Genomic DNA, 25,901 nt, shown 5'->3' on the forward strand with positions numbered 1-25,901 from the left:
GGTCAAATAAAGTTTTAAGCTTCCAAGACCTCCCCAGACCTCCGTGGGTAACTGACATCTTTGTGCTGCCCTGCCACACTTGAGGGAACCATCCAGTGAGAACAAGATAAGTGTACCACAGAACAATGTTCCTAGGAAAGTTCCCTATCTCTGGATCCTGATTGGTGGGAAAGTGTAACTGTAACTTGGCACAGATGTTTGCTGAAATGAAGCTGGAGGACAAGGTCAGTTCCTGAGTCTGTACAGTTGTCCCTGAGAGGATGGTTTCTGCCATGCTGTCCAATCCAATAAAATCTTGCTTTGTGTGACCTCTTGTGTCTGTGTGGGTTATTTCGGAGCCTTGGACCCACAACAACATCACCTTTGGCCTGGACTCTTGGTGCTCCCAGAGACTAGATTGTTTTGTTTTGTTTTGAGACAAGGTTTCTTTGTGTAGCCCTGGGTGTCTTAGAACTAGCTCTCCAGGCTGGCCACAAACTCAGAGATCTGCCTGCCTCTGCCTCCCGAGTGCTGGGATTAAAAGGGTGCTCCACAGTGGAGCACCCCCCATTCAAAAAAAAAAAAACACAAACAAACAGCAAGCAAAGAAGACATGTTTGCTGGCATGGCAGTACATGCCTGTGATCTCAGCATAGGAGAGGCTAAGGCAGAAGGATTTGTGGGGCCATCGAGGCTTGTCTGAATTACAGAGTAAGTTGAAAGCTAGCCTAGACTACATATGGAGACCCTGTCTAAATAACAGTAACAAACAAAACCCACCAAGACTGAGTTGAGGTAGAGGGGCCATGCTATGGTAGGGACAAGGGAACCCTGTACTCTACTCAGTTTTGCTGTGGACCTAACACTGTCCTCTAAGACGCATGCCATTCATTTATAAAACTTGCCCAGCTGCTGTGCATGGTGCTCATGCACGGTGTGACACGGTGTGACACAGGTGACTCACCCTGCCATCCTAGTACTTGGAAGGCCGAGGACAGGGGATTCGCTACGAGTTTGAGGCCAGCCTCAGGTACAATCAGACCTTGCTTCCACCTTAAAAAGAATTTGCTCTGTGGCTATACCACCTGAAAATACTATTTCTTCCCTGGAAACACTGCAGCTATAGCTCTTTCGAATAGCCACGAAGTAAAGTGTGTGTTTTAGGGGGGGTGTCCTCATTAACTGGGCAGGAAGAAAGGCAGGTGATTGGTTTCTCAGTTATTGTCGATTGTTCTGGGAAATTCCCCTCTGGAAATGGTGATCTTTTGTTTTGCTCTTCCCTTTTCTGGCTTAGTCATGCCTTTGGGGTGCAGGTGTCCTGACTCCAACTGTTGATTTCCTTAGGTGTCTCTTGAAGTCCTGCACAAACATCCTCCTTGTGGGGAGGAGGCCCCTCACTGGAATGCTGAAGAGGAAAGCCCTCACCTCACCCTGGGTGCCTGCCTTTAATCCTGGCCTCCCCCTGCTTCACAAATGCACCCCATTTTCTTTTTTTCTCTAAGTCTCTAGCCTGGCTTCAGGTCTCACTGGTCTCTAGGATCTGCTTTGAATATCTTTCTCAATCTGGAGCCTTTCCCCATTTACAAGGTCTCCCCTGGTCCCCAAACTATTGTACTCACTCTGGGCACAAGCAGATCCTGGCCTGTATGTACTGTCAACTTTAAGCTGTAATGTTTAGAAGGTACTTCAGCCAGGCATGGTGAGATTGCTGTAAACACAACACTCAGGAGGTGGAGAGTTTGAGACCAGCCCCAAACTATGAGTTTTAGAGTAAGACCTTGACCTAAAAAGAAACTCAGGGAAAAAAAAGACATATTCTCCCTCATATTCAGAACCTGCCAAAAATATATATGCATATCTGTAAATAAATATACGTGTGGATACAGCTTAACATGAAGGAAAGAGAAGAAAGGCTAAATATGGGAGGGTAAGGACTGGATGCAGGGGATGAACACGGGTTATGATGGGGGATATAAATCTAATTGTTTTTCTAATTCTGCCGTTGGATTTTGCAGTTGTGGTGGTGAATAAGTGCATAAAAGTGTATTCAATAGGGAAAATGTGAAATCCAATGGCATTCTAACTGTGCAGAAGTTTCCCGAGATACATAGACTTCTGGGTAGTTTTAGTGTGTCATGTTTTTTTATATTAAAGTTAAAGAGTTGTTTTAAGTCTAGTGATAGAGTGCCCGCTGAGAATGTGTAAAGGCCCAGGTTTGATACCCAACATTGGAGGAGGAGGGGGAAGGGAGGGGAGGTTGAGGCAGTAGAGCAGTTCTGGTGATGTCCTCAAAGCCAGAGAGGTCAAGGGTAGAAGTCTTTCCAGAGTGGAGAAACCTTACAGGAGTGAGGAAAGCCAGTCTGGGGGAAGCTGAGAATGTCACACTGGGCAAAGGCAGGGTATCCTCATGGTGCCAATTGATGAGCAAGTTTTATAAATGAATGGCATGCGTCTTAGAGGACAGCGTTAGGTCCACAGCAAAACTGAGTAGAGTACAGAGTTCCCTTGTCCCTACCATAACATGGCCCCCTCTACCTCAACTCAGTCTTGGTGGGTTTTGTTTGTTTGTTACTGTTATTTAGACAGGGTCTCCATATGTAGTCTAGGCTAGCTTTCAACTTACTCTGTAATTCAGACAATTGATGGCCTGTCACCTAAGAGTACCTGCTCAAAATTCTACTGTCACTGTCACTGGCTATGATGACACAAATCATTAATCCCAGAACTCAGGAGTCATGTTCTAAGACAGCCTGGTCTACATAGCAAGTTTCAGGGCACCAGGGCTACATAGTGAGAAGCTGTCTCAAGAAACAAAACAATAAAAAAAAATCTGATGTCATCTATAGGAACTCCAAAGCAGTGAGAAAAAATTTTAGTGGTGATTGTTTGTTTTTGAGAAGGTCTATGTAGCCCTGGCTGTCCTTTTTTTTTTTTTTTTTTTTTTTTTTTTTTTTTTTTTTTGAGACGGGGTCTTTCTACATAGCCCTGACTGTCCTGGGAACCCACTATATAGACCAGGCTGTCCCTAAACTCAAAGAGATTTCTGTCTGCCTCTATGTCCTCAGTGCTAGAATTAAAGGCATTCACAACTACTCCTGACTCAAGATCATTTTTTAAATATTTCTTCTTTTAAAAAGGAACTTTTTATTTCTAAATATTTAATTTTAATTTTATTCATGTATATGTGTGTAACTGAAGTTTTCCTGGTCCTGCCTGGCCCACGGTCAGGAGAAATCTCTCCCACTAGCGTCCCCCAAGTAAACACACAGATTTATATTACTTATAAACTGTATGGCTGTGGCAGGCTTCTAGATATATGTTCTTTTATCTTAAATTAACCCATTTCTATTAATCTATAAGTTGCCATGTGGCTTGTGGCTTACTGGTATCTTACATCATGCTTCTCCTTGTGGCAGCTGGCAGCGTCTCCTCGACTCTGCCTTCCTGTTCCCCCAATTCTCCTCTCTGCTAGTCCTGCCTATACTTCCTGCCTGGCTACTGGCCAATCAATGTTTTATTTATCAATCAATCATAGCAATACATTCACAGCATAGAGAACATCCCACAGCATATGCATGTGCCACATGTGTGCAGGTGCTTATGGAGGCCAGAAAACAGTGTTGGATCCCCTGGAGCTGAAGTTACAGGAGGTTATAAGCCATGTGAAGTGTGTGCTGGAAACCTGTAATTGGTTTTCTGACTCTTTGGGGGCCTGCCACCCAGCTCCCAAATAAATACACGGAGACTTATTTTTTTATTTTTTATTTTTTTGGTTTTTTCGAGACAGGGTTTCTCTGTGTAGCTTTGTACCTTTCCTGGAACTCACTTGGTAGCCCAGGCTGGCCTCGAACTCACAGAGATCCGCCTGGCTCTGCCTCCCGAGTGCTGGGATTAAAGGCGTGCGCCACCACCGCCCGGCTTTTTTTTTTTGGACTTATTTTTATTTATGAATGCCTGGCCTTAGCTTGGCTTGTTTCTAGACAGCTTTTCTAACTTAAATTATCCTGTTTCTCCTTAACTACATTTTGCATCTGGGCTTTTTACTTTCTTTATTCTATGTATGTTTCTTTCCTTCTTTTTCTGTGACTGACTGGATGGCTGGGTGGCTGTCCCCTCTTGCCCCCCTCTCCTTTTCCTCTTCTTGCTCCTCCCTCTCATCCCTAGATTTCTCCTTCTATTTATCCGCTCTGCCCACCAGCACCAACTATCCTTTCTCCTGACTAGTTATTGGCTATTCAGCTCTTTATTAAGCCAATCAGGTGTTTTAGGCAGGCAAAGTAACACAGTTTCACAGAATTAAACAAATGCAACATAAAAGAATGCAACACATCTTTACATCATTAAACAAATATTCCACAGAGTAAACAAATGTAACACATCTTAAACTAATATTCCACAACAGAAACCAAACTTGGGTCTTCTGGAAGAATATTGCTTTTAGCCTCTGAGCCCCCCACCTTCTTTTCTAAATTAACATTACACAGATGTTTTATTGTGACTTTTTCATATATGCATAGAACATACCTTGAAATTAGATTTTGTTTTTGAGACAAGATTTTTCTGTGGCTGGCCTTGAATTCACCTCACTGTACAGCCCAGATTGGCCTTAAACTCACAGAGGGCCTTAGCCTCCCAAATTCTGGGATTATAGGCATGTGTCAATACCCCTGGCCCCCATAGATACTATACTTCATCAAAGTATATCTCTTTCTCTCTCTCTCTCCCTCCTACCTTCCTCCCTCCTTTCTTTCTTTTTTTTTTCTTTTACATGAGACTAGAGTCTTATGTACCCCAGGTTAGCCTCATGTGTACAATATAGCTGAGGCTGGCCTTGAATTACTGCTCTTCCTGATTCTACCTCCTTCATGTTGGGATTACAGGATTACCATGTCCAGCTCAAACTACTATTTGTCATACTCAGAGCACACACACACCTTTGCATCTACTAGATAATTCCTAATACACAATTGCAAAGTGATTCTATTATTTCCAGTTTCCAGACAAGGCAACTATGGCTCACAGAGTTAAGTTTAGTGAATGACCCGGGGTTGTACACCTTTGCAAGCTGCAGAACTAGGGTTCTAAACTACTTCACAGGCAAAGACAGAAATACGACTCTTGTTTCAAGGACATATGTGTTTTTTTACCAGACACAGGAAGACAGGAAACCTAATGAGTCAGTCTGCAACTGAAAAGTGGTGTAGCCAATGCTTCAGGGCTCAGATCTGGGGGCCAGCTGACACCCTGGAAAAACCCCAAAGAAGAGAGTCTGTGCTTAATATTCTCTCTCTCTCTCTCTCTCTCTCTCTCTCTCTCTCTCTGTGTGTGTGTGTGTGTGTGTGTGTGTGTGTGTGTGTGTGTGTGTGTGTGTTGGTTGTTAAGAATTGAACTTCATGGTACACTCCTTGCCTTGTGCATGCTAGGCAAGGTCTCTACCACTGAGCTATGTCCCCAGCTCATAAACATTATTAATATTTTAATGTTTGTAGTACAAGGTCTTACTATATAACCCAGGCTGATCTGGAACTCTCCATCCTCCTACCTAAGCTCCCCAACATCTGAGATTACAATTGTGTGCCACCATGCCTGGCTCAAACCTTTCATTGATTTTTATATTTATAGACAGGCTTTTACTTTATAGCCCAGGCTGGCCTGGAACTCAGATATTCACCTGCCTCTGCCTGCTCCCAAGTGCTGGAATTAAAGATGTTCACCACCACACTCAGCCAGGATTTCTTGAACCGGTTTCCCTTGGTAGGCTTTAATGTTCTCAGGTTCTAGGTAGGCCTCTGGCCTAAAGTAATACTTGCTATGATTTGGACATGTTTTTTCCTCATGGTCATGTGTAAAAAGCTTGGACCCCAGTTTAAAAAGTTATAGGTGCTTTAAGAAGCAGGGCTAGCTGGGCTTTGGTGGTACGTGCCTTTAATCTCTGCACTCAGGAGGCAGAGGCAGGGGGATATCCAAGTTCTACAGAGTCCCAGGCCAGCCACGACGACAGAGAAGAACCATCTCAGGAAAAACAACAAGAAGAGAGACGCAGAAGGCCACGGGTGCTTCCTAAGGAAGGATTTAAAGTAGTTCTGTGAGACGCAGGTTAGGTCTTTGAGGAGGCTGGTATTGGGACAAGCCTCTCTGGCTCCCTGTCTCACCGTGTGCTCTCTTGCTGTCGGCACATGCTGTCACCTTGACACCATTTGCGGTCTTCCTGTCTCACCGTGTGATCTCTTGCTGTCGGCACATGCTGTCACCTTGACACCATTTGCGGTGACAGGACATGCCGTGGGGTTTTCTCTCACCAGTGTTAGCAATGTCCTATTTAGACTTACGGCCCCCAAATCTGAGCTGAAAACCAAAACACAAATCAAACAAACAAAAAATCCTCAAACCTTTTTCAATGTTCGTTTAATTTATGTTTATGTGGTTTTTGCCGGTATGCATGTCTGTGCACCACATGTATGCCCAGTGCCTGTGGAGGTCAGAAGAAGGTGTCAGGCCCACTGGAACTGGAGTCATAGATGGCTGTGAGCTACCATGTGGGTGCTAGGAATCGAACCCAGGTCCTTTGGAAGAGCAACAAGGAATTTTGTTGTTGTTGTTTTCCAAGACAGGGTTTCTTTGTGTAGCCCTGGCTGTCCTGGAACTCACTCTGTAGACCAGGCTGGCCGTGAACTCACAGAGATCCGCCTGCCTCTGCTTCCCGAGTGCTGGGATTAAAGGCATGCGCCACCGTCTCCCAGCTGCAACCAGTACTCTTAATCATGTGCCATCTTCCCAGCCCGAGTCTTCTTTTCCTTACCAGTGTCCAGCCTCAGGTATTTTACTGCAGCAACAGAAGACTGACCAATGCACCATGTCCTTATCAATGACTCAGATTCGGACATGTGCTCCAGACTCAAGAATCCAGCTTCTTCCTTGACTGTCTATTATGACTGACAAATACCTTAACATTAAACAAAACTCTTGGCCCTTTTCCTCCCTCCAAGATCTTTCTCTTCTCGGTTAATGAAACCGCCCTTCCCATAGGTGCTCAAGCCCAAAGCTTAGACAGCATCCTTGAGTCCTCTTTTGTCTACCTCATATCCAGTGACTCAACAAGTCTTCAGGGCATCTCCTCTTCCATATGTAGACCAATTTCAACTACTTCCCTGTTTCCCACTCTTCCAAGTCTCACCAGTCTCACCCCACTGACTGGCTTCCCTGTTACACTTAGCATTCATATGATGCACAGACATACATGCAGGCAACCCACCCAAACACATACAAGTAAATAAAATAAGATAAAGAGAATGTAGATCAGATGATATGGATCACTGCTATAAAACTCGCCAGTGGCTTCTTCAGAAAGAAAACAATTCATTTCCCTCGATAAGAATTACGTAGCATGTCATTATTTAGGCAAAAATTAGCAAGGGTCAGATATATTATAGGCTTTGTGACCCATATGGCCTTTGTCATTGGTACTTAACTCTGGAAACAGGGTAGCCATAGCTGACCTGGAACTTGATTTGTAGACTATGCTGGCCTCAAACAGAGATCCATCTACCTCTGAGTGCTGGCATTAAACATGTCTAGGCTGGAGATGTGGCTCAGTGGTTCAGAGCACCAGCTGCTCTGCTCTCCAGAGGACCAAGGTTTGATTCCCAGCATCTGCATGGTGGCGCCAAGCCATCTGTAACTCCATTCCCAGGAGATCTGATGCTTTCTTCTGACCTCTGGTACACAGACAGACATACAAACACCCATATGTGTTAAAAAAAAAATATGTACCACCATAGCAGGTTTTCTTTGGACTTTTCAGTTACAAGAGCCAATGCATCCAATTCTACTGTCTCCTTCCTATAGATATACCAACTTGACTTGTAATTTCTGTACTTTTGTTTACTAACTTACTGTGTTTTCCTTCCTGTTCCCCCTCCCCTCTTTTTTCTCGTGTATCCCTGCCTAGCCTCGAACTGTGTAGCCGAGGATGACCTTGAACTTCGGATCTTCCTACCTCCATCCAGTTGCTAAGACTGAGTGTGTGCCACCTTGCCTAGCTTTATGTGGTGTTAGGGACTGGACTTAGGGCTTTAGGCAGGCTAAGCAAGTACCGTACCAACTGAGCTACATCTGCAGCCTCTGGGCTTCCTTAGTCTCACACTGCAGCTCCACCACTCTCCAGGGCTTTGTTACCATCTGCATACAGTCACAAACAAGAAAATGGAGAAGGATCATATATGTAAATTGGGTAGGGGGGGTGCGGATAGGAAGCCATTGTCATTGCTGTCCACCAAGTTACAGGGCCCCAGCACATCAAATAGTAGATAAATGTTGTCTTGTTTATTGCTTCAAGAAGTAAGAATGGCCAAGCATGTCTATAATCCCAGCACTCAGGAGACTGAGGCAGTGAGTTCAAGTCCAACCTGGACTGCATAGTTAGACCTTGAAAAAAAAGGGGGGGCCTCCTGGTGCATGAGCCGGCTTTCTGGATCCCATTGCTTATGGTGGGACAACTTGCTCACCCTTGATGCTGGGAGGGGGGCTTGGTCCTGCCTCAACTGAATGTACCAGGCTTTGCTGTCCCCCCCATGGGAGGACTTACCCTTTTGGAGGAGGGGATGAGGGTTGGGTTGTGGGGGGTTAGGCAGGAGTGGGGAGAGCGGGAGGAGGGATGAGAGGGGGGTCTGTGGTTGGTATGTAAAATGAATAATTTTTTTAATTAAAAAAAGAAAAGAGCTGGGCGGTGGTGGCGCACGCCTTTAATCCCAGCACTCGGGAGGCAGAGCCAGGCGGATCTCTGTGAGTTCGAGGCCAGCCTGGGCTACCAAGTGAGTTCCAGGAAAGGCGCAAAGCTACACAGAGAAACCCTGTCTCGAAAAAACCAAAAAAGAAAAGAAAAAATACATTTAATATATACTTTCTAAGTTACAAAGAAAAAAGAAGGAAAAATGGATGTGGTGGACGGCTAATGGTCTCCATGATCCACAGCTAAAGTCATGGTGAGGTAGATTTAATCACTGATAAACTGACCACACATTCCTTCCTTTTAGAGCTAACCCTGTACCCCTGCCCACTGGGTCAAGTCTCAGTCCATTGCTCACTCTGTCCTTGTCAAGCTATAACAGCATAATGCAGTGCAAATAACATAAAACTCGATGGCAAAGTGAAGTTGTCAGTGTTCAAAGCAAGCAGGCTTCAGGAGGATGAGGAAAGTGGTTCTGTCTGCAGACTCATCCACATGGAGAGATGGCAGCTTGAGATGAGAGGAAGGTCCACAAGATGAAGACCAAAGGCCAAAGCACAGTGCCAAGGAGAACGAGACAGTAATTTGAATAGCCAGAGGAAGAGAGACACCTGGGAGATTTACACAGGACTCAACTACGTTCCACAAATTTTATTGCTTATGATTAAGCTTTGAAAATGGAACCTGAACTGACAGCTTCCATGTATGCTCATATGATGTATCAGAAAAAATATGTAAACAAATTGTTCAACAATTGATTTATTTTTCTGGCTACTGTTGCTGGTTTTAAAGATGGCTGCTTGCAGTTTTATTTTATTTATATTTTTGAAAAAGAGCCTCATGTGACCCAGGTTGGCCTCAACATTGCTGTGAATCTGAGGCTAGTATTATACTCAGAATCTCATGTCTCCACCTTCCAAGTGCTAGGATTACAGGTTCTAAGCCAATTTAAAAAAATCAAAACAAGAACAACAAAATCAAACAAACAAAAAACTGACTGACTGCTTTATAGCCCAGGCTGACCTGGAACTTACCATCCTCCTGCCTCAGCCTCTCAGTGCTGGGATTATGGGTATGCAACACCATACCTGTTGGTTTCCTGTCGAGTATGTGTGTATGTATGTGTGTGTGTGTGTGTGTGTGTGTGTGAGAGAGAGAGAGAGAGAGAGAGAGAGAGAGAGAGAGAGAGAGAGAGAGAGAGAGAGAAAGAGAGAAAGAGAGAAAGAGAGAAAGAGAGAGTTAGAGTTTCATTTGGCTGAGGCTGGGCTTGAACTCCTGATCCTCCTGCCTCTACTCCCTAAGGACAGGGATTACAGGTGATGGCCACCACACCCAGCTAGTTGCAGTCCTCTTGCTTGGCTTCTCTTTCCAGGCTGTTCTGTAGTTGTGATGCTCCACAGCATTTAGATGCTTTGCCCCAGGCCTCTTCCTTCTCCACCTCCATCTCCTAAGTGATCTCATCCAGTCTCTTGGCTTTAAGTATTGCCTGTATGTGGCTGAACATGTATAATCCTGTAATCACAGCTACCCTGGAGACTGAAGCAGGAGGATTCAGAGTTCAAAGCCAACCTGGTCTACAGAGTGAGTTCGAGACTAGCATGAGTAACTTGGACTTGAGTAATTGAGTAAAGTGGTGGCAGGGAATATAACTCTGTGGTAGAGCACCTTCCCAGCATGTGTAGGCCCTCGATTAAATCCCCAGTGGGTGCCAAGGAAATATAATAAAAATAAATTATAACAAAAATAAATAGCAACAATTTCTGTTGACTCCTAAATTTAAAAACCGCTACCTGTGCTGGGTGATGGTATCGCACACCTTTAATCCCAGCACTTGGGAGGCAGAGGCAGGCAGATCTCTGTGAGTTCAAGGCCAGCCTGGTCTACAGAGCGAGTTCCAGGACAGCCAGGGCTACACAGAGAAACCCTGTCTCAGAAAAAAAGAAGACCCAAACTGTCACCTCTGCCACCTGAACCTGTCCTTTGCTGTATACTTGACATCCTGATTATTTAATAGCCTGTCCAGCTTGGGTGACTAAAGCAGAACTCTTGATTTCAAAAGATTTGGTTCTCACTTTCCCCATCTTACTCTGGCAGTATCAGTCAGTCATGTGCTCAGGCCACAATCTCAAGAGTCTAAGGATCATGCCACTGTACCTGACCAAGAGTCCTTTTTTAACTTTTTTTTTTTTTTTTTTTTTTTTTTTGGTTTTTCGAGACAGGGTTTCTCTGTGTAGCTTTGCGCCTTTCCTGGAACTCACTTGGTAGCCCAGGCTGGCCTCGAACTCACAGAGATCCGCCTGGCTCTGCCTCCCGAGTGCTGGGATTAAAGGACTTTTTTAACTTTTAATCATTTATTTAACTTTATTTTATGTTCATTGGTGTGAAGGTATCAGATCCCTTGGAACTGGAGTCACAGACAGTTGTAAGATGCCATGTGGGTGCTATAAATTGAACCTGGGTCCCCCAGAAGAGCAGCCAGTGCTCTTAACCGCTGAGCCATCTCTCCAGCCCCGCCTCAAGAGTTCTTCTTGATACCTCTGCCTACCTCCACATCTGCTGAACCAGCAGTGATGTCCTTGTGGCTATCTTCAAATCTAACTCATGCTAATGCTGCGCCCCCTCCAGCACCACATAATATGACCCAGGCTACCACATCTATTGCTGGTGCCTGTGGTTCTGATTCCACTCTTGCCTTCCCGCTGCGTGGAAATGAGCTGGTAATTACCATTCCCACACAGTGACCGCAGTGATCATTTAAACATGTAAGTCAGAGTGTATAATCCCTTGAAGTACGTCTCTCCAATGGCTTCCATCACATCTGTAACAAACTCCATCCCGTGTTCTCCCAGGATACCTGCCTGCACCTACCTTTCCCACGTTGCCTCGCCACCATCCTCCTTCTCCCACTCTCCAGTCACAGTAGGGGCTGAGTCTCCAGACCTTGGCTGTCCTGAGCTCTCATTTCTCCACAGCATGGCTGCCTGACTCTTCGTCAAAACCTCTCCTCAAGATCTCCATGAGTAAACTGGGGTTAAGGGGGGGGGGGTCAATGGAGGGTGGGGGTGGGGGATGAGAACATGAGGGAATGGGATGGTCAAGCTGGAGCAGGGACAGAGTGGGGGAGCAGTAAGGGAGAATCCATGATGGAGGGAGACATCATGGGGCTAGGGAGAAACCAGGTGCTAGGGAAGTTCCCGGGAATCCACAAGAATGACCCCAGCTTAGACTACTAGCAATAGTGGAGAGGGATCCTGAACTGGCTTACCCAGGTAATCAGATCAGTGAACACCCTAACTGTCATCATAGAGCCTTAATCCAGTAACTGATGGAAGCAGATGCAGAGATCCACAGCCAAGCATCAGGCCGAGCTCCTGGAGTCCAGTCGAAGAGGGATTCTATGAGCAAGGGGCATCAAGATCATGATGGGGAAACCTACAGAGACAACCAAACCAAACTAGTGGGAACTCATGACCTTTAGACCAACAGCTGTGGAGCCTCCATGGGACTGGACTAGGCCCTCTGCATAAGTGAGACAGTTGCGTAGCTTGATCTGCTTAAGGGGTCCCCTGGCAGTAGGATCAGGATCCATCCCTGGTCCACGAACCCACTACCTATGGTGGGACACCTCGCACACCCTTGATGGGAGGGGCTTGGACCTGCCTCTACTGAATGGACCAGGCTCTGCCGACTCCCCATGGGAGACCTTGTCTTGTTGAAGAAGGGAATGGGGGGTGGGTTGGGAGGAAGACGAGAGGAGGGAGGAGAGTGGGGATTTGTGGTTGGTATATAAAATGAATTTTAAAATTCCTTAATGAAAAAACAACCTCTCCTCAAAGGTCACGGAGCAACCTTCTCCAGCACCATCTAGAGCAGCTCTCCTTACTCATGTCTGCATAGTCTCTATAGAGCGTTTCTCACATTCTCACTACATGAATGACTTTGTTAATGTGTTGTGTCAGTTTTTTGTGACTGACAAATACCTGAGCAAAACAACTGTAATTACTCTGTTTTTGTTTTATGTGTATGAGTGTTTCTGTACATATATGTATAGGCACCATGTTCATGCGGAGGCCAGACCATCTTTACCTGCCAAGTAATCCTGCCGGATCTAAGTGAAACGATTTAAAAGAACAAAAGAGTTTTGTTTTAGTCATCTGGTTCCGTTATCTCTGGGGTAGTAACACTAACCTCATGGTAGAAGGGCATGGTGGAACAGAACTGCTTGCCTCTTGGCAGCTAGGAAGGGAGAGGAAAGGAAAGGTCAAAGGCAAGCTGCATCTTCCCAGGGCACATGCCCAGTGACCTCCTCCTGCATCTAGCTCCCATGGCCTTCCTATCACCTCCCAATAATGCCATCATCTTTTGAATCCACCAGTGAGTGAAGCAATCCATTAGTTAGGTCAGAGCCCTTATAATCTGATCATATATCAATGGATTCACTAATTGGGGACCAAACTTTCCAGTCAAAAGCCATATGGGGTGGGGGTGGGCCTCATCATATCCAAACCATAACAGTATTTAAATATTTTTAGTCTTAACTGTGCCCACTAGAGCAGACTTAACTTTGTTCCCAGCATATTTTCATTTGCCAAAGGCTATTCAATAATGGATAATTGATACATGTTTGTCAAGTAGCTTTTAAGACAGATGAAAAATATTTTCAAGTTTCTTTTCACAAATTGAAATCCCAATTTAAAACTTTTTTCGCCATGTAATAGGAAATTTATTTCCTTTAGAAGCTGACTTGATCCAGTGAACAGTGGTGGTTTCCCAACTGTGTCTTTTCTTCTTAGAGCCTCTACTAACACACTTTGGAACAAGGAAGCACTATCCATGCTGACATGTGAACTGAAGGTGCATGCTATCAGTCACTGTCTGCCAGGGGCAAGGATGCTTTCTTCCCCTCAGCACCCATTCTAGGATAGTGTCTGCAGTATGCTGGACTCACTGGTTTGCAGGGAATGGAACGTCCTTTCTTTCCATGGAACACTTTTCCTATCTCCAGGATTCCAGCACTGTTCTAAATATCTTCATGTCTCCTTAGGACATGGAAAGATCTGAAAGGCTCTGTTTATTTGGTTGGTTTTGAGACAGGTATCCCATTGTAGCCAAGGCTGCCCTGGAACTCTGTATAGCCCAGATTGACCTTGCACTTGAGGCAATCCTCCTGCCTTAGTCTCCCAAGTGCTGGGATTGCAGGTATGAACAAGCAACCTGGCTTCAAAATCTTTTTCTGCATCCATGAAGGATGTAGGTGGTGGTGCAACTAGGGAGATATGCTTAATTTCAAATTCCCTCTGAGTTCAAGCAGTCTCAGCTCTTGGGCTCCTGGAAGAAAAGAATTCACATCATGGCACAGGTAAAGTGAACACATATCGAAGTTTTATTTCAGCAGCAAGAATACCATCCAGAGTGGAGGGCAGTCAGGTTTGTCTCTAGTGTGGGCACTTACAAGTCTTGGTCTTGGATTTTCAGATCAACTGGTACCCAGATTAGCAATCAATGAGGTTCGTATTTAGGGAGAGACCCTGCCTCAAAAAATAAAAGGTGGAGATCAGTTGAGGAAACAGACTTGACTTCAGACTTAGGCTTCTACACACGTGCACACGTGCACCGATAGCCACACAGACACATGTACCTGGGTTTGGGGGTCCCTGCAGGTGTCATACAGCAAAGTGAACCACATGAAGAGATAAGAATGAAAACTTGGTGCAGATTGACTTCGTCAACCTGGATCAGACTTTGGGAGTCTAATGCCAGGCATTGTCAGCATATTTAAAACACAGTACAAATTGGGAAATTGTTCCCAGGCAACAATCAGTCCAATTCCAGGTGCACAATAAAGCTTAAGGTGTGACTACATAGGAACTATTTTACAAAGTACATGTGACCATGAGGGTGGGTTCTATAGCTAAAGGACCTAGACTCTAGTGTGGTCTCTGACCAATAACAGAGGTCAGCAGGCCATAAAGTATTTGTGATATCTAACCTAAAGATGAGTAATGGTTTAGGGAGGGAAGAGTGTGGGATAATTATTCTGGGTAATTAGGGTGAGGCCTGTCCCTTCAGATGGCAAAAAGGTCACCAGGTCATTAACAACTTCCACTCTCAGCTTTCTAGATGGAATGCCGGTGTTTGATTTTTATCTTCTTCATTGAGGAGACACCTCTGTGTGATTAACATTCCTGGTTCTCTTAGTGCTTCTCTGTGAGTACAAGGACTTCTGTGCCCCTGACATCTCCTTCCTTCTAATTTTTTTTAAAGAAAAAATGAGGCCAAGGCTGAATGCTTTGCCTTTATAGCTAGTCTAATTAGCACAGACAAGCAGGAGAGAATTATAAGAACAGCTAGCAGCCGACTGAGGAAAGGCAAACACCGTCCTCAATTCATCCATGTCTTAATTTCTGTTAATATTTTTGCTGTGAGCAAAGTGGGTGTAATACAGCCTATTCCACATAAATCTTTATAAACCTTAGTTTGGCAAAACAATATCATATGTCACCTATCACAGGTGTGTCTTATCCCCCCTGATGAAAGGCATTTGGATTCTTCATTGACAAGAATTAACATGTAATACAGTCATTAAACATAACAGCATCATTTTGGGGTTAGTCCTTGTTGTTTCCCCAAAGTCTCAGCTTGAGGAGTTAAAGTTCTACTGTCTGCCCAACTTACCAGCTTACTCTCCCTCTTGGGACATCTACTCTTGATGGATTTGTCATCCACCTTCAGAAATTTATTTGTCTGGTGGTTTCTGGATGTCCTAGTTGGATGTTTTCATTTGTCTTGTGGTCTCTGAATGTCCTGGTTGGATGCTTCATTCATCTGGTGTAGCTAGAGTTTTCCTGCCTGGCCCACAGTCAGGACAAATTCTGTCACCTGCCAGTCCCACAGCCTCTCAGACCCAACCAAAGTAAACACAGAGACTTTTATTGCTTACAAACTGTATGGCCGTGCCAGGCTTCTTGCTAACTGTTCTTATATCTTAAACTAATCCATTTCTATAAATCTATACCTTGCCACATGGCTCGTGGCTTACCGGTATCTTCACATGCTGCTTGTCATGGCGGCAGCTGGCAGTGTCTCCCTCTGCCTTCCTGTTCTCTCCTTTCTCCTCTCTGTTAGTCCCGCCTATATTTCCTGCCTGGCCACTGGCCAATCAGTGTTTTATTTATTGACCAATCAGAGCAATTTGACATACAGACTATCCCACAGCAATCTGGTGGTCTCTGGATGTCCTGGTCAGATGTTTCATTCATCTGGTGGTCTCTGGATGTCCAGGTTGGATGTACCAGATCAAGAGCCATCTGGGACTTGTTCATTTTCTGAAAAGACCCAAGCATAACCTCACCTCAATGATAGAACATCAGGCTCTTTCTTTTTAGTTAGCATTTACTGTAGGTTGAGTCTTCTTTAGGGCAAATGCTTTTGGGCAGCAGAAAAACCATTATCCCTTAAAATGAAAAAAAAATTTAAAGTTAAAGTTAGCATAGCTAAATAGAACAATAGTATGTGATGATTTAGGTGGGTGTAAATTCCACTTTTATTTATTTTTTAATTTACCAATTAGGTATCTGATGGTATCATTCTATAATAGTTTGGTCCTATATATAGAATGGTATTTCAGTAACATGATTAATATTAAAATATCTCAAGTCATTTGCTAGCACAAGCAGGAACATTATCATTTTTTAGTTGTAATCGGTCCTAGAAAGGAAATGTATAAGGAGCTATTATTTTGCTGGAGTTTCCGGAACCCCTCGCCATGCCTGGGGTTGTGCTCTGCAGCTGACTAGTTAGGGAGAGGCATTGTGCTCGCCTGTATTGTATTTTGAGCACAGATCTTTACATACCTGACAGCAGAGGCTGTCCAAGACGTAGACAGCCATATTTTCAGACTCAAACTGATGCCCGTTCACTATTAACTATGCATTAGAAGCCTAGAATATTGTAAAAAATTCTTGGTTCTCTTAGTGCTTCTCTGTGAGTACAAGGACCTCTGTGCCCCCAATACCTGGGTGCATGCACACACCCCACTAACAAGTACACACACCCTCCACACATACCTCTTTCTGAGTTCTCTGGCCTGTCCTTCATTAAGGGATTCGAGTCTAATTCAATTTCTAACACAAATAATGGTTCTCATTAGAGGGCAGTGGCCACAGTGCAGGATAGTTTGGCAACACATCGATGTTACAAAATCACAGAAATAAACAGATGTCTTTGAGTGTAGAGCACCAACCCTTTTCAAACAAGTGTGTGTGTGTGTGTGTGTGTGTGTGTGTGTGTGTGTGTGTGTGTGTGTTTGATATGTATGTATGTCGTTGAGTTTAAGGTATGTGTTAAACTTGTAACTTTTCTTCCACTTTGTCAGGTTCTGTAAAGGTGGAAAGGAAGAGGAGGGAGACCAGGAGCTGCAACAGGAAGGAGCCAGCTTCTCACATGACTGCAGTAGTCTGTAGGGCTGAAGGGTGTTACTTGGGTGTGGTCGTGCCTCCTCTGCCTGACTCAGCAATATCCCCCACCCCAGAGAATTTCATACATACAGTTAGAGGTGTTGTCTGATCATTCATTTAGAATAAAGTATAGGGCCTATTGAGATGGCTCAGCAGGCAGAGGTATTGGTTGCCAAGCCAGAAAACCTGTGTTTATGCTACTCACATAGTAGTAGGAGAGAACTGACTCCTGCAAGGTGTTCCCTGACCTCTATGTGTACTGTGGCATGTGCACATACACATGAATAAATTAATAAATGTAGGCCGGGCGGTGGTGGCGCACGCCTTTAATCCCAGCACTCGGGAGGCAGAGGCAGGTGGATCTCTGTGAGTTTGAGGCCAGCCTGGTCTCCAAAGCGAGTTCCAGGAAAGGCGCAAAGCTACACACAGAGAAACCCTGTCTCTAAAAACAAGCAAACAAAAAAAAATAATAAATGTATATAAAGTAATAAATATGCTGAAATCTGAAACCCTTACCATGGCAGACAGGCATTGCATAGTCTACTCACTGGCAGGTCTTGGATCTCATCTGCCTTGCTCTCTGTCCCACACACTCTTTCTTGCTCTACCCACTCCCCCCTCCCCCAGCACATTGCCATCCCGGGACTTTCGCACATGTCACTAAAGTATTCTTCCCTGAAGGGCGGCACAGGTGCTTTGTCTTTTAATATCATTCAGGCCTTGGCATGTTAAGTGCATATGTTCTAACCACAATAGCACCTCCTTTTCTTGGCACTGATCACACCTGCTGTGTGTGCGTGCATTGTGTGTATGTGTGTGTGTGTGTATGTGTTTTGTCTGACTCTGTAATAGAATGTAAGCTCTCTATCTGTGGTGAGTTCATGTCTTTGGATCTCAGTAGTCACTTGGCATCTGGGGGTGTTCAAATGTGAAATATCTAGTAAGTATTTGTCAGACGCCTAAATGAATAGACAACTGAGTGGTGCCTCATTTCCCACAGTTTATATTTGTGATGGCCCATCTTCCTTATAAACTTGCCTGGGTTTAGAATCACCTAGGAGTGTAGATGTAACCAACGGTCTTATTAAATAAGAAACACAGAGCCGATTCAGAGAAGAAAGCCAAGAGGTCAGAGCTAAGAGCCTCACCCTTCCTGATTCAGGGATCCTCTCCAGCCAAGAGAGCTCTCCGAAAAAAGGGGCCTACTTCCTGTGTGTATGTCTTTATATAGTGTAGCTGTTCTGCCTTCTCATTGGTTGTAAACCTAAACATGTGACTGCCTCGTCACTGCCTGAATGTACCGCCCTCCGGGTCCTTAAAGGCGTGCGCCACCGCCGTCACGCACTTGCTATGGCTCTAATAGCTCTGACCCCCAGGCAACTTTATTTATTAACATACAATTAAAATCACATTTCAGTACAAGTAAAATACCACCACATAGGAGACACACCTCTGGCCAGTCTGTGAGGGTGCTCTAGAGATGTCTAACCATGGAGTGAAGACCCACACTTAAAGCAGGTGGTCATCCTAAACTGAACAAGAATGGAGAAGGGGAAAGTCAGCTGAGCACTGGCACTCCATCTCTGCTTTGTCCAGATGTAAGCATTCTCATGCTGTCACTGCTAGTCCTTCCCTGCTGGATGAGCTGTTCTCTTAAACCGGATTCATTCACAGTGGCTACAAGTTATATGTCCTTGTCCCCCCATTTCAGGGTCTCTAGAGTTTCAGGAAAAGACAAAAGGATTTGTTTTGTTTTGTTTTGTTTTTGAGACAGGATTGATCTGTGTAGCCCTGGCTGTCCTGGAACTCACTCGGTAGACAAGGCTGGCCTCAAACTCACAGAGACCCTCCTGCTTCCTAAATACTGATATAAACAGTTCCTGTGTCACATAAAGGAACACAAAGTGAAAGTAGCTTACCAGGAGAATTATTTTTGCAAAAAGTATGCAGCAAGATCCAAATTGAGCTAGCAAGCTCTTTGGGACAGGAAGTTCACTTTAAAAAAGTATTTTTGTCCATGAGTGTTTTGCCTGCATGTTGTATGTCTGTGTACCACATGCATGCAGTGCCTGCAGAGCTCAGAAGAGGGTGTCAGATCCCCTGGACATGTGGTTCTTAAAGCTGCCAGATGGGTGCTGGGAACTGAACCTGTGTCACCCGGATGAGCAGCTAGTGTTCTTAACTGCTGAGTCATCTCTCCAGCCCCTTGGTTTTTATACCGGGCCAGGTAGTAACTGTGTGTGTCTCCCATCAGCTGGGGTCCAACCTCACGGTGTTTCAAGACTGGCTAGTTTCAAGAGGACTGGAGCAAAGGAAATTAAGGAAATTGGGAAGAGGTGGGTCACTTCAAAGTTCCAAGAATGAGTGTGTGAACAAACATTTTGCTGCTGGGAGGAGATTAAAACACTTGCATAAAGATATCACAAGATGGAGGTGATAAAAAGATGAGCATAAAATCTTTCAAGGTGAGAGAGAGAACAAAATTTGAATTCTCTGTCCTAAACAAAAAGTTTTAGAGTGTTTGACAGACTAATAGTTGCTGGGTACACCCTTTAATCGAAGCACTCGAGGCAGAAGGATATGGATCTCTGTGAGTTCAAGGCTAACCTGGACTACATAGTGAGACCCTGTCTCTAAAACAAAGCAAGACTAATACTTAATGTTTCTTACCCTGCTGAGATTAAAGCCATGTGCCACCATGCTTAGCCTGGAAAAGACATTTTTATTAGAAGAGAGACAAAGGAACATTTTCAACACAGCTGTCCTCCTGAAGATGGAGATGTAACACTCTGGGATAGCACAGGACTTCCACCAAGTACTGAATAATAAATCCAGGTGGGTATAGAGATACTGTAGATGTAACTGTCTTATTAAATAAGAAACACAGAGCCAATACAGAGATGAAAGCCAAGAGGTCAGAGCAATAGCTAAGAGCTAAAAACCTTACCCTTCACTGTCGCTGTTGCCCTACCTCTCCAAAAGAGAGCTACTTCCTGTGTCTGTCTTTTTTTATAGAGTTTCTGTTCTGCCTTCTCATTGGTTGTAAACCCAACCACATGACCTCCTAGTCACTGCCTGCCTGTACAGACCTCCAGGTCTTCTATGGTTGGTATTGAGATTAAAGGTGTGTGTCTCCAATGCTGGCTGTATCCTTGAACACACAGAGATCTACTTAGCTCTGCCTACCAAGTCCTGGGATTAAAGGCATGCACCACCACCGCCCAGCTTTTGCTATGGCTTGCTAATAGCTCTGACCCCCAGGCAACTTTATTTATTAACATACAAATAAAATCACATTTCAGTACAAATAAAATATCACCATAAGATACCCTCGAGTTGAGCTCTCCAAGGGTGGACCACACGAGGGTCTCTCCATTGGAGCGCGGCTTGTTTGATCACCCCAGACATCAGGCTTGGATGACACAGGCACAGCAATATGTGACCAGCCTGCAGAGATGGGGTCCCAGAGGACAGGAGACCAGGTCTGACCGGTATGGTGGCCAGAGAGGAATAAGCCGGCATAAGCCTGGCCCGACAGACATCTCCGTTCTCCTCCCTCCGCAGCCTCTCCCCACTGTCTTAAAGGTTAACTGGGAAGCACAGAGGCTATGAGTTTTACCCAGAAAGATCTGTATCTTGAAGTGGTAAGGCGGTATACAAACACAGGTAGCATATTTTCCTCTACTGTTTGGAGGAAGATAAACCACAGGGCAATAAAAACAAATAACACCAATACAATCTTTAAGCAAAGCCATGTCTCAAGATTTTGGCTAAGGCATTTCACCTGTGTTAATCAGATTTTTAAAATTTTTTTTTTAATTTAATGTGTATAGGTGTTTTGTCTGCATGTATGTCTGTACACCACATGTGTGTCTGGTATTCACAGAGGCTAGAAGAGGGCATTAGGATCTCCTGGAACTGGAAACACAGGCAGTTGTGAGCTGCCATGTGGTCCTGAGAATTGAACCCAGGTCCTCTGGAAGAGCATCCAGGGCCATCTCTCCAGCCCCTAATCATCAGTGTGACAAAAGATGACAGAGATAACTCAAGCTAGTGAACATTCACTTTAGCTCCTTCTTTTAGTTCATGGTTGTCTGACTCTGTTACTTTGGGCCTCAGGCAAGGCTTTTGAATATCATGGTTGCAGGAGCATGATGGAGGCTGTTCATCTCATGGTAGCTGGGAAGCAGAGAGGAGGAGGAGGAGGAGGAGGAGGAGGAGGAGGAGGAGGAGGAGGAGGAGGAAGGAGTCAGAGCAAGATATACTCCCTCAGTGACTGCTTCCTCCAACCAGCCTCCAACTTTCACAGTCCCACTACCTCCCAGAAGTCTAGTTAGGTTCTGGGTTCAAATACGGGTCAGTCTACTGATGGAGGCAGGACTTGCATGATTGAATTATTTCCCCCAAAACCTCACCTCAAAACACTGCGTGTATCAGAACCTACCGTTAGCTGTCTGGGGATACTTCACATCTGAAGTATAACAGCACCTCTGCCCACACTGAGGCAAGTGATAAGACCCCTGCCAAGCAGTGCTGCTTTAACACATGCAGTCCCAAACTATAGAAATGACAGACATCTGGCTGCCTGGACAGTCACCCAAGGTTCCTCTGTAACATTGGGGCATCATCGGCCTGCAGGCCTAGAATATCTGACAGACTTTTCTGTGAAGCAGGAAATTTTTGAAGGACTGCCCTACCTTGTCATGGCAAAGTTTGGCAGTTGCTTTTTTGTGTGTCCTGCTTGTCCAGTTTGGATAGCATACTGTGAACAGTCAAGGCAAGGGCGGTTTCTTGTCCAAATGGCTAGCTTTTGCCACAAAGAAAGCAAACTCCATATGGAGGTTCTTCAATGCTTATCATCCTTTTATGAAGTAGATTGGTGCTGCCAGGAGCAGATGTATCTCATCGACATGAAAGGCCTTGTTATTAAAACAGTTTAAAATTCCATATTCTGTATGTCTTTGAAGAGTTTGGAGACCATCTCTGTATTTAAAGTATATCTCTATTTGACCTTGAAAACATACCTATATATATGTTTGATTGTTATAGAAGACTAACTACTAACTAATAGTATTTCTTTACTATCCTAAATAGCTTTCAAGGACTAAAACTTTACATAACCTTTTAAAATGAGCTGCATCAGTACAATACCTTAAACAAGAGTAGGAACATATATACAGTATAACAAAAATAACCTTAAATTTGTATCATTATATAAAAATCCATACCAATGTAAAATGTTTGAGACCAGTGGTTGTTCAAAAGTAGACTCAACAATCCACCCTTTTATCTCATCGTTTCTATACTATATCCCCCTTTTCTCCTTTAGAATGAGATCCTTGAATCTAATCTCCTTTAGTTTTCTCCCTGACCATGACCAATAATAACTTGTAACCAACCACCCTTAATGATGACAAACATCCATAACCCATCAAATGACCAAAAACCATCCACCCCACCTCTTGGCAATATGGGCACCATGTTCTCTAGACTGCTTCCTGTTGTCTGGGGGCAATGACATCTTTGAGGGACCCTGAGAAAAGTAAGATAATATAAATTCCTGGGAGAGCTAGCTATTGTCTAGTCTCAGTGTGCTAGAAAAATGTAGGGCTTATCTGAAGTCTGGCTGGAGTAGTCTGTGAGGCTGGACCATCTCAGCCATCAGACTTGAAGCTGTTCTGGATATAGAACTCTGAGGAAACTGCAACAGAGGCATTCTTAGAGGCTGGATCACCTGAGCTACTTGTCTTCTTTGGTGCCTGGTCCCCTTGCTCTGAGAACACACAAAGTTTTAAAGGTAACATACATGTCTGCATTAACGCAAGTATGAAATGTGCAGTGTGCATAAATCAATTAAAGATGAGTTTGAGCAGGTAAAAGGTGTCTGTCGACTTTATAAGTCCATTTGGGCTGCATAACCAAACTGTAATATAAATCTCTGTCCATGCCATATGAAAAGATAGCATGTAATAAGTCATGATGGGCCAGTCGTTAGTGGCGCATGCCTTTAATCCCAGCACTCAGGAGGCAGAGCCAGGCAGATCTCCGTGAGTTTGAGGCCAGCCTGGGTTACCAAGTGAGATCCAGGACAGGCACCAAAACTACACAGAGAAACCCTGTCTTGAAAAACCAGGAAAAAAAAGTCATGAGAACTCTGTAGCAAACAAGATTTATCATGTCCCATCTCATCTCTGAGCTCTTCCCATGCAGAGGGATCAGCTTACATGTCACTCGTCCTGTAGTCTTTTTTGGCTTCCTCTCCAGTGTCTGTAACCAAGATTTTCAGGAGGTCTCCCCCAGTCCAATCTGATCTCTACTAACCTGGAAAGAATCCACAGCCTTTCATTTCCTGTGGAAACAAAAGTGTAACCTCTTCCCCAACGTAATACATTTTTTTACTTCCATTTTAAAGTTATGGCATCCCTAAAGTATATAGGTTGGTTTAATTCAGCAGTCCCTTCCAATCCAATGTCTCTCAGCAGCTGTTGTCTGTTTATTAGCATTCAAAAAGTTCAAAATTAACAAAGCATCATATAAAGTCCAAACTCCCTGCGTTATAGTATTTCCCATCCTTACATGGCTTATTCTTTTTGTTATTATTATTACTTCTCTCTTTAAAGACTTTACTTATCATTTTTAAACTATTTTTTATGACTATCTACGTCCTTTTTCTTTTTTTTTCTTCAGTGTCTAAGCATATTTTTAAAAACACTGTAACCTGTGTAGAGATTTTTTTTTCCATCTGAACCTGTTTTACTGTGTATCTGTAACCTTTTCTGTCTGTATGAACAAAACCTTAAACAGCTCATGGCATGCTGGCAGCTCAAGTCAGCAGGCAGTGGCCAAGATACAAATATCTGTACCATGACCAGCATGAGAGACTGCGGGACTAGGAAACCACGTTTGGCTCTGTTTTTGTGTGTTTGGAACCTTTTTTTTAAAGCTTTTTCAGGTGTTACATGGAAATACATACCCCCAAATTGGATGCCATTTGTAGCTGGCCTTTTTCATCAGGACTGCCTGCTCCCCAGTAATGACATGGAGACTTATTAATTATGAACGCTCGGCTCATAACTTAGGCTTGTTTCTAACTAGCTCATAACAATCCATTTATATTAATTTCTTCCTGCCTCATGGCTTTATTATCTCATCTCCGCAGTGCCCATCCTGCTTGCTCTGCATCTCCTGGCATCTCCCTCTTCTTCTTGCCAGCATCCTCTCTGCCCAGAAATCCTGTCTCCCTATTGGCCATTCAGCTTTTTAATTAACCAATCAGAGTGACACATCTTCACAGTGTACAAAAAGATTATTCCACAACAGCAGATGAGCTACCCATCTACCTCTCAGGGCCACTGAAAGCCTGACAAGAAGCATTGCTGTCATTGAAAACTTATTACAGACAGCATTAGAAAACTGTTTTCTCTGAGAATGACACATTATGATCAGGCAATAGGTGCTTCTGGGAAATGACAAAATACAGATCCAGGAAGGGATCATCATAGCACACTTTATCTAACCAGCTCCTGGGGTATTTCAAATTGTAAAGTTAAGCTGAAAATGTTTAAAATGGCCAACAAGATCCCAGCCTGAAACATACCAGCAATGAATAGCCCACAGGGTGAAGGGTAGGGGAAGCATCTGCTGTTTTGATTTGAAGGTCTGGCTGTGTCGCTCAGGCTGGTCCGGAACTTGTGGCCCTCTGGGGCTTGTTTCAGGTTGTGGACTGGATGTTTTGGTTTGATTCCTCGCAAACTCCTATGCTGAAATCTTAACTCCTAATTGATGGTTTTAGGAAGTGAAGCCTTGACAGGTCATAAGGCTGGAGGGTGGAGGTCTGAGAAAATGGAATTAACATCCTTACAAAAAGAGACTCCAGAGGTTTTTCTCTCCTCCTCCTCCTCCCCATCCTCCTCCTCCTCCTCCTATTTTTTTAAATTTTTACATCCCAACCAAAGTTTCCCTTCCCTACTCTCATCCAAGTCCCTCTCCCCACCCCCTCCCCACTCCACCCCTCCTCCTGTTTCTCTTCTGAAACCAGTGGGCCTCCCAGAGGGCCTAGGTCAGTCCCATGCAGGCTCCCTGGTTGTTGGTTCAGTTTCTGGGAGCCCCTATGAGCCCAGGTTAGTTTATTTTTTTTAATTAAATTTTTTCATTTATTTTACATCCTGATCACAGCTTCCTCTCCCATCCTCCTTCCATTCCCCCCTCCTACTTCCCCTCTGTCCCCCCTCCCCAACCCACCCCTCCTCCACCTCTGTTCAGAAAGGGGCAGGCCTCCCATGGGTGCCAACAAAGCATGGCATATCAAGTTGAGGTAGGACTAAGCTCCTCTCCTTGTATTAAGATTGGGCAAGGCAATCCAGTATGAGGAGTAGGTTCCTAAAAGCCAGCCAAAATGTTAGGGACAGGCCTCTCTTCCACTGCCAGGAGTCCCACAAGCAGACCAAGCTATACAACCATCACACATATGCAGAGGCAGGTCCCATGCAGGCTCCCTAGCCATCGGTCCATAGTCTGTGAGCTCCCATGAGCAGGCCAGATGCTTCTGTAGGTTCCTGATTACCCTGACCCTCCCCCCCATACAATCCTTCCTCCCTCTCCTCAACAGGATTCCCCAGGCTCCGCCCAGTGCTTGGCTGTGGATCTCTGCATCTGTTTCCATCTGTTACTGGATGAAGGCTCTCTGATGACAACTGGGGTAGTCACCAATCTGATTACAGAAGGCCAGTTCAGGCTACCTA

The 25,901-nt window shown here is 44.5% G+C and overlaps 1 protein-coding gene across 2 annotated transcripts in view; it reads left to right on the top strand.

Annotated features, from left to right (window-relative positions):
- Positions 1-25,347, top strand: part of Mettl6 (methyltransferase 6, methylcytidine) — a 70,999-nt gene extending 45,652 nt beyond the window's left edge. The window contains exon 6 of one of the 2 annotated variants that reach the window (XM_052733646.1): positions 17,079-25,347. In XM_052733646.1, coding sequence (XP_052589606.1) covers positions 17,079-17,269 — 191 coding nt within the window. In that variant the 3' untranslated portion in view covers positions 17,270-25,347. Of the gene's footprint in view, positions 1-7,927; positions 8,475-17,078 lie in introns of those variants that run through there. The other variant, XM_052733648.1, reaches the window with a different exon arrangement.
- The last annotated feature ends 554 nt before the right edge of the window (positions 25,348-25,901 follow it).

This window comes from Peromyscus californicus, unplaced genomic scaffold (assembly GCF_007827085.1).
Source record: "Peromyscus californicus insignis strain IS unplaced genomic scaffold, ASM782708v3 Scaffold_12__1_contigs__length_115047231, whole genome shotgun sequence".
Lineage (NCBI taxonomy): Eukaryota > Metazoa > Chordata > Mammalia > Rodentia > Cricetidae > Peromyscus > Peromyscus californicus.